The sequence below is a fragment of the Manis pentadactyla genome, chromosome 16 (genome assembly GCF_030020395.1).
Source record: "Manis pentadactyla isolate mManPen7 chromosome 16, mManPen7.hap1, whole genome shotgun sequence".
Lineage (NCBI taxonomy): Eukaryota > Metazoa > Chordata > Mammalia > Pholidota > Manidae > Manis > Manis pentadactyla.
Genome location: NC_080034.1, coordinates 18774848 through 18787701, shown reverse-complemented (window position 1 = coordinate 18787701; position 12854 = coordinate 18774848). Strand labels below are relative to the sequence as shown.

Here is a 12854-nt window from a genome sequence, read left to right as displayed (position 1 = left end):
GGAAAGTTCCAAAATGGTAGAAATATTTCTTAAGCATCTTACGGCCCATTTATTTAATGTTCAACAACATCTTAAGTACTTAGGATATTGGCCAGGAATTGTGCCAACCTGGAGAGAATTAGACTCTGCTTAAGGGAACACATTCTATATAGGGAGACTGAAAGGCAAATAAACAAACATTGCAGTCTGATTAGTATTTTTAAATACTTATATACAAAGTGCTAGGAATACAAATAAGAGAACAAACTTGACCATTTGAACAACAGCTTTCAGAAGAGTTGCTAACAGTTCAGCAAAGCATTCAAGATAAGCAGGAATTTTCCAGGTAGGGAGGAAGGCAAAATGTACCCCAGAAAGCAAGAAAACCAACACAATGGACACAGTCCCTTGAAAAAGAGAGAAAGATGATCCAAGCTTGTAGTTTCTGGAATGTAGGGATTTTCAGTCTGAAGAATTGTGTTTGGAAAGAAGGTGGGTTGAGGACTGATTTTGTTGTGACTTTTATGCAATTCCTATACAATAAGTTATATAGATATAGCCTAAAGATCTCTTGATCAGAATGCTTTAGTTAATTCATTAATTCCTGATGAAACTGGGGCATAAGTTAAATTATGTGCTCAAGGTAATGAAGCAAAGAAGTGCATTTAAATCTAAGCTTTCAACTAAAATTTGGGATCTTTTAAATTTATGAAGATGGTTATTAGATTAAAATACCCACCTATCATTCAACATGTGTCTGTGGTGTTTCCCAACTATTTACCTTAAATTAATAGGAACAATAGGGTTACCTATTAATACACAGATACACATATTTATATACTTTCAAAAATCTTATAATAGGCCAATGCCATAATTAGCCTGACTATAAAGAAAGGCTCCATTAAAAATTTTTTTAGACAACCAAATAACAATTGCATCATAAGTGTTTTAATATTAGTGTTCAGAGAGGCAATAAACAACATGGCCATTTGATCCAAAGAGATTATGAATACCCAGTGTCCAGAACAATGTCTGACAAACAGGACATGTTCATTAAATGTTAGATGAATGAAGAGTAAAACAATTATTTTTGTGTTTTGTATTTTGGTAATTAGTTTCATTTATAAGCTTGTGGACCGCTTTTGCAAACTTTTCTTTTTTATAGATGTTGCACTGAATAATCAAGTAACATTAACCCCAATTAGCAATAAGATTGCAAAGCTGGGGGATCCTGTCAGTTATTATGGTTAAGTAAAGCCACAGCATTTCCTAATTATTTTGAGCAATGAATATATAAATATATATAACTCATTTCAATCTCTAGCATTTTATTATCTAGCCCTAGCAGGGACATTTTCCTTAAAAAAAATGCAATTATTGTTGAATAACAAGAAATCTAAACTTAACCTTCAGAAGTCATTTAGGGAAACTATTTGAAAGTAATTTTTTTATTAGCACATAGTTACTTAAAATGATTAGAAAGGTTAAAACTAAGTGATATTGAAATGATAATCCACAAAAATGAAACAATAAAATCTATGAAATTAGCTTTTTGAATATTAAATGAATTGTTAATCACTTAATGTTTTCAAGAAGAATATAAAAGAATTCAAAGCAGTTTCTTATTGTTTTGCTCATTAGACATTTAGTTTACTTTAAGGATTTTTACATAGCATGAACTTTGTTAATATAAGCTATTTATAAGTCTATGTTCAACTTAAAAATGTTAAAACTCAGACACATATGTGATAGTCACAACCTAAAAACACCATAGGAAATGATATTTTACAGCTCTCTGAAGTTCAAACGTCTTCTAAGTCCAAATACCATTTAGCTCAATTTAACAAAAGTTATCTATTTGAGATTAATTCACAAACTATGTTTCTTATCTTTTTACTAAGTTAAATCAATAATATAGTCATAAAAGCAGACAATGACATCATAATTGTCCTACAACCAATATTAGTGTTCAAAGAGGCAGTAAACAACGTGGCCATTTGATCCAAATCTGTCCCTTTTGGAAGTCTTGCGAATGCTGTCTCACTCATAGCGCAAAATACCTGAGAACTCTTATGGAAAATATTAACAGACATGTGGAATATTGGAGGATACATTATTTCTATAACTGATTATATTCAGCATTGCCTATGGCTTGTTAAAAAAAAAAGATAAAAAAAGACCACAAACCATACCTTCTGGCAGACACACTTGATACTCAAAAAATAAATATGTTAATATTTATTTTAATGATCTTTAAAATATGTTTTTGCGTATGTTCATTGTTTGCTCGTCACATCAAGCACAGTTCTAAAATTTTAAAAGCTTCCAAAATTATATCCATACTCTCTTGATTGCTTGGCTTGCAAATGCATAGTTTCACCAGTAGAACCTACTGGAAGGAAAGTAACTTTCCTTTTGTGCTCAATCAAAGGTTTGATTGTCTCACTAATCATTCATCCAACATTGAATGAGCATGTTCTGTTTGTCAAACATTTTTCTGGACACTGTGGATTCATAGTCTCTCTTCTTGAATCTTACTGCCAAATTATTCTTGGGCGGCCTGAAAAAAATAATTATGGAACCTTTCTTTACAGTCAAACTAATTATGGTATCTGGACTACTATCAGATTTTTGAAAGTATTTAAGTATGTGATAAGTATGTGTACGTGTTAAGAGGAAAATTTACTGAAACAGTTTTAGGAAGAAGATATATATTTAAGACTCAGGTAAATTTTAATGTGCCCGCAAACTTTGAAAAGGCAGCCCAAATTGAATATAATTGGGAAATTATATTTAATTTGCTTGTCCATTGAATCCCTCATAGGTATAGCATGGAGAGAATGTTTATAGGGTTTAGATAATTAGATTAACATGTTGGCTCAATAATGCACAATAACTCACATGAGGGAAATTAAGTTTTGTCTATCTAATATATGATATTATTCTCTAATTCTGATTTAAAGACTAAATAAAGATCCATATTTGCTCCTTATTTGTTGGTTTGATACATACACAAGAATTTACTCAGATAATGCCTATTCATCAGTTGAACGGAGACACTGACTTGTAATGGTTCTCAGTCTTATAATGCTATATTCTAATTTAGGTAATATTTAAATGGAACAAATTTCATGTAGCTACATTCTAGGTTATATATAAAAGTTAAAATAGATTGAAGACATTGCTCATCAGGTGCAGAGAGACTTCAAAGAGTTTTGACACATACAATTTAAAATTTTAATAGCATTGTCAATTAGCTTAGACTGTAAGCATGAAATGAGGAATTTAAGACCATCATGTTTCCCCAATTATCAATAATAATCTCTTTATTAAAATAATCTATCCTAGCCTGCAAGTATAATTTTGCTTGATCAACTTTTCTCTGTGTGGGTGTTCATTATCCTAATATGCATTCACCAACCAATGACATATTTTTCTGAGTATTTAATAAATATACCGACCACAGAGTGAGCTTTCTCTCCCATGTGTTTAAAACTCCAAGCTGTTATCACAGTGATCCACAGCTGCAGTTAACAAAATATATATTACCTATCAAATCTGTCTTCCTCCACTCACTCAATTTATTCTGATGCAGACATCAGGGCTTTACAGGTATGTAAGCTTCAAAGGTAGGTTTTTATGTGGGAAGCTCATGTGATACCTTCTTCAAAACAAATAAAAGTTCAAAGCCACTCAGGTGCCTGGAAATGCTGAGGTCACTCTCCAGTTCCTTTGAAACTGGCATGGCAAATGCTCAGGCTGTAGCACTTCAAAGGGAAAGGCTGTTTGTTATTCCTCCAGACAGGCTGCTTGGATTCTGTCACTTTTTATGTAACTGGCCTGTTTTACAGGATAAACTTGAAAGAAAGTTAGAAGATGATGAGCTAGGTGTGAGCAACCTGGGCCACAGAGAAGCTAAACATGATGCCTCAAATTGGTCACTTAGACCCCTGGTAGCACATGCACCCTGTTGTCCCCTCTGAAGATGACAGTGGAGGAAAGCATTTATCCGAAAAAGAAGACAATTTGAGAAGGGAGACTAAGGAGAATATTAAACTCAACCCGCACGAAGGACAAGGCTGTGGAATCAAGATTGTGGAGGATGTTTAACCCATAGATATGTTGAAAATGGATTCAATAAAAATTAAATGAACGGTTGTTCAATAAATGTTGGTAATCATTATGGTCATTATCATACTTATTATTGGTTAGTCCTGACTTTAAATTGTCCTTACACATTTGGCCACATAACTTGAGTTGTCATGTGTCTGTATGTCCTCACTGAGGAAATGAAAAGAATAAAATACATGGAGATGATAGCTTTATCCCTCAATAATAGTTGGGAACCAACCCCATTGCCAACAGTGAAGTCAAAATAAGTTACATAATTTTTAGAAGTGAAAAAGAACCTTTAGTTCATTAGCATTCTATTAGAATTATATATAATTATTACATTTAATATCTATGGAATCCATATAGGATATATTCTGTTCCTGTTTTACATTTAAGTAAAAGTAATCAGATCACTGTGATATATTTAAATACTTGTATAAAGAAAATATCCTTGAAAGCATTTATTTACAAGGTCAATAAAGGATATATTTTAGAAAAGCTATTAAATCACAATGCCATTCATAAATTGATTAGCTCTTTAATAAATGCCAACTCTGTGATACATAATACTTTTGTACATGGAATTAATAAGAAATCATCATAATCCTAGAGGTGGTTATGCCTGATAAAGGAGATGGATATATATATATATAAAGAATATACCTATATTGATTTGAAAACTAACTTTAAAAAGCACTAAAAATTTCTTTTTTATTAAAAGTACATGCATATATACATATACACAGACATACACAACACATACTCAAAGAATTCTGTATATGTTCTCATAAGTGAACAAAAGAGTCACTAAAAAATGTTTGCTGCATTTATTCTTCCAAAATTCTTCTAGATTTTTATCTGGAGGTGCATCTGGGAATGGCTTCCCATTTTTCAGGAAACATATCTAATGAGAAGGAATCAACTGAGTTTCCATTCTCTTCCCATTTTAACAAAAACTTAATAATTGGGTTTCGATTGAGTCATGTCCCTTTTTGTATATACAAGTATAGGACAATCCAAATTAATTTGTATTAATTAGCCAGATGTAATCAAGACAGAAAGAAGGCTTTTGATAAACAGTTGACTTTGTATAGACTATGGTAACACAAATTTAGAAATAGCTAATTGTTATTTCTGAGTACATTAAATGAAATTAAGACTTCATATTTAGTAGGTTATCTATCTATATACTTTAGTACTTACTAAATACATATGTGTATATATACGTGTGTGTGTGTGTGTGTATATATATATATTTATGTATATACATACTGAGTATATGTGAGCAGCTAATACCGTAATGCCGTAAATTATTTTTCCCTTTTGGATATGTATTGTGCCAGTGAAATCATATAGAAGGTAAATATGTATTTTGTAGGTAAACCATTGATAGGTGTATTTTAAAAGATGTATAAATATAAGATTTTATTATTTTGGCTTTCATCTCCAGGTGAAATTTATCCCAAGATGTATCATATCTGTTTCTTTCTGGTGACATACATGGCACCACTGTGTCTTATGGTGTTGGCCTACCTGCAGATATTTCGTAAACTTTGGTGCCGACAGGTATGTAAATTCAAGTAATTTCCTTGTGTTGTCTTTAGGATGTGCTTAAACACAAAATTTAAGAGTGGATTGAACCAGCATATTATGCAACAAAAGAGTATGTGTGTTGTTCTAAAATAGTGGGGCCTACCAATGAAACTGTGTCTATGCATTTTTTTTTAGGATAGTTTTTAGGGAATGTATTTTATGAATTGCCTTAATGATTTTAAATCCTAAGCTTCTGTGATTAATTGACTTGATTTTTGTCTAGGACTAATATTAGAAATTTATTTTAATTTTTATGAGAAATAACAAATAAAAATTAATTTAAAGAGTCCTGAGCTATAAGTAAAGAATGTTGTATTTTTTATGAGATTTATGTAATACATTTTTATTATATGGGTTTAATCTCTAACTTCAAAGATCTTACTTTCCTTTTTTGAATAGTAGAAGAATCAGGCAGAATTTAGAATTTTAGAAACTTTGTGCTGACTTGGGAGCACTGAAATTAGTTAACTTTGCTCTGTCAATGAATTTATTGCTTTACTTAGTTGTTCATCAAATAGTTATCATATTTCTTTTGCATGCATGTCTGATAAAAATATAAAAGCTCTATTCTATGTCATTGATAACATTCTGAGGATGGAAGCAGTCAGATGAAAAGTGAAAATCACCTTAAAAAATATAAGCTGGGGGATCAGAAGGCTTAATGGAGGGAGATCTAATTCAGAGAAGGTAATATTTAAGCTGAACCTTGGTGATTTGAAGGAATTTACCAACAAACACATGTAGTGGTTCATACAGTGCATGTTGCATTTTTCAACCCTGCGTGTCTTATAATTCCAAACTTTTCATTTTCCTCTTTTTTTCCCAAAGAAGTTATTTCTTTGATAGCTTTATAAAAGTAACCAGTACCATCAGTTGTTAGCATTTTGTTCCCCAGTCTTTTTCACTAAAACAACAAATACGTATACATACGTGGTGAGTTTCCAGATTTTAGTAATAATTTTCTCTATACCATCCACTTGGCCATGAAGCCAATGCCACATATGTTAGTGTGTTTGTTACTTTTGCATCTCCCTTCTTGGTAGCTGTTATCATACTAGTCAGTTTTTTGCTAGCCAGGTCATTCTGCTGTGAAAAGACAACCCCAAAATATGTGGCTTGCAACAACAGTTTTTCTCACTCATGTTCCATGTCAATGGTGAGGATAGGCTGTGGCTTTTCCTGTCCTCTCGTTCCAGAATTCAGTCTGAAAGAACAGCACTTGCTGGGACATGCTGTTCTGGGACAGAGGGAAAGGGCAAGAACATTGGGATAAATATGTAGTATCTCTTTGAATTTCTGCTTTGAATTGGCATGTTGTCTCTTCACTTCTCATTGGCCAAAATAAGTCATGTGGTTAAGCTTGACCGTGAAGAAGGGAACTATCCCACTCTCACAGAAAGGCACTGCAAGTCTAAGGGCAATGGGGATCTTCGTGCAAGCTGTGGAGTAAATAATCAGAAATTATATGGTACAGCAAAGTCCAAAACACAGAGTCAAGGTCCAGACAGCTCTACAACTTAATAGATACATTAATTTTATCAATTACTTAAATTTCTGTGTCTCTCATCATCTTTAAAGTGGCATCATATAGCATCTATCTCACAAGGTTGTTATACTTATTAGATGAATTAATTCAAGTGCCTAGAGCATAGAAATTACACATTAAATAAAATATCTTAATAGTATGTGCTGTTACTCAATGAACTCTGGCCTTTCAACTAATCCTGCTTATATTTCTAAAATGACAAAAGTGATGGATTGGTGTTTGTTACTACTTTCTTGAATAGATTTCTCTCATGGTACTTTTAAATAATATTATTATGCCTTTCTATAAAAATCATAGAAAAATTAGAATTTGAAAATTTTCTTTAAGGAAAAAGCAATTAATGATCATGTATGATAAAGACATTTTAGATATAGGTTGAAAATTTTGACTAGGAATGCTCAGTATGAAGAGCATTCCCTACTTCTGTATTCTTACTAGTTAGTATGCATTATATGATAGGTATTTGTATTTGCTTATTCATTTATGTTACAGATTGACATAACTTCAAAGCTTCTGGGGGGGGTACATAAATCTGTCTTGTTCATCCTTATATCCTCAACGCTTAAAGTGGTACTTTGCACAAAGAAAGTATTCAAAATATATTTGTTAAATAATTAGGTAACTACCAAACCCTAACCAGTTTACTTCTCCATGATTTCGGCTTATGATTTTCCATTTCCCAAACTCTACAGTGAATTCAAAATTCTATTGCAGGTTTAAAAATAATACACTTTCTTTTGATGAATTGTCCTGGTTAGTACAAGCCACATGATCTAGAAGATTTGCAGAAAGTGCTTGGGCTGTGAAACTAAAAACATTTACAAACAGATTGGAATAGAAAATGCCAAGTTCAGCTGAGCTCACTTTAGCAGCCACAGTAAAGTAAATTAACTCCAAATGGATGATTGTGTAGAATTCTGCTTGAGCAACTCTCAATTTCCAACTGTTAATGCCCATAAACAGAGTTCCAAAGCATTATGTGTGCTACAGACTATATTAAGTGAGCCGACAAATGGAAGGCCTGTCCTATTTGTTTAAAACTATAGAGGTGTGTGGAATTTGTGAGTGTAAGGTTATCAGTGAATAAAGTGTGTATCCTTATCTGACCTTCTCAAGAAATTTAAGCCTCATTTAAATTAATTATCCAATGCTTTGCTATAATCAATGACTTAAATTCTCTTTCTCTGACAATGTGACTCAGAGAACTCACTCAGACTGGATATCCTAGACTCTTCTCTAAAACTCCTCTTTTTAAGATCTACCCAATCTTAGAGAATGTGTATCTATCACCATTCTTTCTAGTTCTAGCCCTCAGATAATTTGATTCTGTCTTAATAATCATGCAAATTTATGTTAATTAAGTCTACAAATATTTATCAAGCACCTACTATATGTCTGGTACTGTGTGAGAAAATGGGGGTGAACTGTAATTAATATATGCATCTGGAACTAAATTTCAGCTTTCCAAGGACTATAACTTTAAAGGACATTATGGTTCCAATTTCTTTCACAGTCTCTCCTATTTACCCTTTGTTCTTCAACATTCTTCCAAGAGAACTTAAAATAATTAATATTAGATGATGACAAGTCAATCTAGTGTAAGGAAGTAGACAACAAATGGTAGTGGCAGAAACAACAGAATCAACAGGCAGTAACTCAAATCCATACAGAGAAATAAATAGTACTAGTGATGGTAGCAATGTAGATAAATGTAAAAGATAGTATAAATGTATTTTTTGTTTGTAATTCTTTTCTTTTATTTGGCTTGAGAGATAACAGTATTAAGCAATAATTATAAAACTGAAGATTCAGGTTATCATGTATAAAGATGTAATTCAAAGGAAAAAGAAGGAAATGAAGCTATAATGGAGCAAAGTTTTTGTACATTTTTGAAATTAAGTTGGCATTAATACAAATGGATTGTTTAAGTTGTTAATTGTAATTCTCAGGGCAACCACTAAGAAAATAATTCAGAAAAAAATGTAGTGGAAGAAATAATAAGCTAATTAAAAGTTTTACAGTAGCAAATATCTGTTTAAAACAAAATAAAACAGTAGTGAAGGAATAGAGGAACAAAATGCACATAATATATGTAGAAACAAATAGTAAAATGACAGATGTAAATTATGCCTCCTCAATAATTACATTAAATGTAAATGAATGAAACACTCCAGAGATTGGCAGAACAGATTAAACAAGTTAAAAAAAAGAAAAATCATACAACTTTATGCTATGTACAAAAGATACCTCTCATATTCAAAGACACAAATAGGTTAAAGGTAAATAATGGAAAAAGATATACCATCTGAAAAGTAACCAAAATAAATCTAGAGTAGATATAGTAATATTAGACAAAAGAAACTTTAAGAAAAAGTGTTACAATCCATAAAGAGGAATAGTTCTTAATGCTAAGTCAATCCATCAAGAAGATATAAAAATTATAAACTTATATGCACTTAGCCACTGAAACCCACAATACATGAAGCAAAAACTAACTGAATTGGGGGAGAAATAAACAATTCAAAATTATAGTTGAAAACTTCAATATTCTTTTTCAGTAATAGATAGAAAAATGAGGAAGGTTAACAAGGAAATAGAAGATTTCAACAAAACTATCAACCAACTAGACTTAACATATCTATAGAACACTCCATCAAAAACAGCAGAATGCATATTTATCCCAAGTGTGCGTGGAATCTTCTCCAGGCTAGATCATATGACAGGTCATAAAGCAAACCACAAAACACTTAAGACAATTGAAATCATTTTTAAAAGTACATTTTTCTACTAAGTGGAATTACATTCTAAATTAACAATAGAAAGAAAATTGGGAAATTCACAAATATACGGAATTTAAACTTTATACTTTTAAATAACCTATAGGTAAAAAAAAAGAAATCACAAAAAATTAGAAAATACTTTGAAATGAATTAGAATAAAAACACAATATAACAAAACTTATTAAATGTAGCAAAGGAAGTACTTGGAGGGAAATTGATAGCTATAGACACCTATGCTCAAGAAAGATCTCAAATCAATAAACTAACATTCTACCTTAAGAAATTAGAAACTAAAGAAAAGTTTTTAAAGCAAAGTAAATAGTAGGAAGGAAATAATAAAGATGAACATTTAAATAAATGAAATATAAAATTGGAAAAAAGTCAATGAATCTAAAAGTTGACTCTGAAAAAAAATCAAAGATAATGACCAATCTTTACTTAAATTAGCCAAGGAAAATAAAAGAAGTCAATTCAAGTCACTAAAATCAGAAGTGAAACAGGGACAGGGACATGGGTGTTACAAAAATAAAGAGTAAAAAATAAGGGAATACCATGAACAACTGGCTGCTTAAAAATTAGATAATGTTGGTAAAATGGACAAATTCAGAGACACAAACTATTGAAACTGACTAATTCATAAATTAGAAAATATGAATAGATCTATTTCAAGTAAAGAAATTGAATTAGTAATAAAGAAACTCTACACAGAGAAAATTCCAGGAGGCTTCACCATTGAATTCTACCAAATGTTTAAAGAAGAATTAATAGCAAGCCTTCACAAAGTCTTCCAAAAAATAGAAAAGGAGGATACAGTCCCCACCTCATTTCGTGAAGCCAAAATTGCTCTGATATTAAAAATAAACAAAGACATCACAAGATAACTACAGACTAATATACTTAAGAATATAGATGTTAAAATACTCAACAAAATCTTACAAAACCAAATCCAAAATATAAAAAGGGTTATGCATCATGACCAAATGCTCAGCAATCCAATGTGAGTTTCACATATGAAAATCAGTCAATGTAATAGAATAAAAGACAAAAACACATGATCATCTCAATAGACGCAACACAGTATTTAACAAAATACAATACCCTTTCAAGATAATCAACTAGAAATAAGAAGGAGCTTCCTCAATTTGATAAAGGGTATTTATAAAACCCCCACAGCTAACATTGTACTTAATAGTGAAAGAAGACTGAATATTTCCCTGCTAAGATCAGGAACAAGACAGGATGTCTGCTCTTATCACTTCTATTCAGTATTGAATGAAACAAGATTCTATCCAGAACAATTGGTCAAGAAATAAAATAATAATAATAATAAATAAAAGGCATCAATCTTGGAAAGTAAGAAGTAAACTATTTCTATTTGTAGATTATATTATCTTGTATAATATAAAATCCTAAGAATCCACATATAAAAAAAATTAGAATTAATGAACAAGTTCAACAAGTTTCCAAAATAAAAGATTGATAGACAAAAGTCAATTTCATTTCTTTACACTAGCAAAGAACACTGAAAAATGAAATTAAGAAAATAATTCCATTTAAAATAGTACCAAAAAGAATAAAACACTTAGGAACAGATTTAATAAAAGAAGTGCATGATTTATATATTTATAACTACAAAATATTTAAAAATTAAAGAATGATTATATAAATAAAAAGACATTCCATGTTCATGGATTGGAATGTTTAATATTATTAAGATAGAAAAATTCCCCAAATTCACCTATGGATTAAACACAATCCCTACCAAAATCCCAGCTGTCTTTTTTTTTTTTTTTGGTGTTTTGGTGGTGTTTTTTTTGGCACAAATGGTTACACTGATACTAAAATTAGTATGAAATGCAAGAGGCAGAGAACACCAAAGTAACCTTTAAAAAAAAGAAGTTGGAAGGGGCGGAGCCAACATGGCGGCGTGAGTAGGACAGTGGGAATCTCCTCCCAAAAACATATATACTTTTGAAAATACAACAAACACAACTAGCCCTAAAAGAGAGACCAGAAGACGCAGGACAGTGGCCAGACTGCAGCTACACCAGCGAGAGCCCAGCGACTGGTGAAAGGGGTAAGATACAAGCCCTGGCCCGGCGGGACCCGAGCGCCCCTCCCCCCAGCTCCCGGCGGGAGAACAATAGGCAGAGCGGGAGGGAGACGGAGCCCAGGACTGCTGAACACCCAGCCCCAGCCATCCGGGCCAGAGTGCAGACACTGTACGTGCCCAGGGGGCCCTGGATACTGGGGGAACAGGGAGTAAGACCTCTGAGCGGGTGCCGAAGCTGATGCCCCTGTGACAAAGAAAAGCGGGGGCTTTTTGAAAGTCTTAAAGGGACAGGGACTTAACAGCTTGACGGAAGCAACCCAGGTCACAGTACAGCAGCTGGAAATTACAGGGAAAACCGGGTGCACTAATCCCCTGGGCAACAGCTCTGAGACCCCTCACGGAGGCAAACAATCAAGCAGCCCCCCCATCCATTACCCCACCGGGCGCTGCGAAAGCAGAGAAGCAGCCTGAGACAAATTCCGCCCACAGAAAGGGAAATTTCTCCCTTCCGGCCGGGCAAGACACAAAGACCCACTCTACACGCAATTACCCAACACAAGCCACTAGGGGTCGCAGTTCTCACAGTAAAGAAAGGCCAGTAGCAAGTGAAAATTTTGGCCCTCCCAGCTGACAGTCAATAGCACCTGTCAACATGAAAAGGCAAAAAAATATGATCCAGACAAGACTAACCCAGACAGTTTCGGCATCTGCTACATCTTCCCCTGAGAAGGAATCTGGGGAGATAGATTTAGCCAGTCTTCCTGAAAAAGAATTCAAAACAAAAGTCATA

The 12854-nt window shown here is 32.8% G+C and overlaps 1 protein-coding gene across 1 annotated transcript in view; it reads left to right on the top strand.

The window, feature by feature from the left end:
* The window catches only part of HCRTR2 (hypocretin receptor 2), a 101191-nt gene that overhangs the window by 67959 nt on the left and 20378 nt on the right, over window positions 1–12854 (top strand). The window contains exon 4 of the mRNA XM_036916328.2: window positions 5543–5658. Within this exon, the coding sequence (XP_036772223.1) occupies window positions 5543–5658 (116 nt within the window). The remainder of the gene's footprint in view (window positions 1–5542; window positions 5659–12854) is intronic.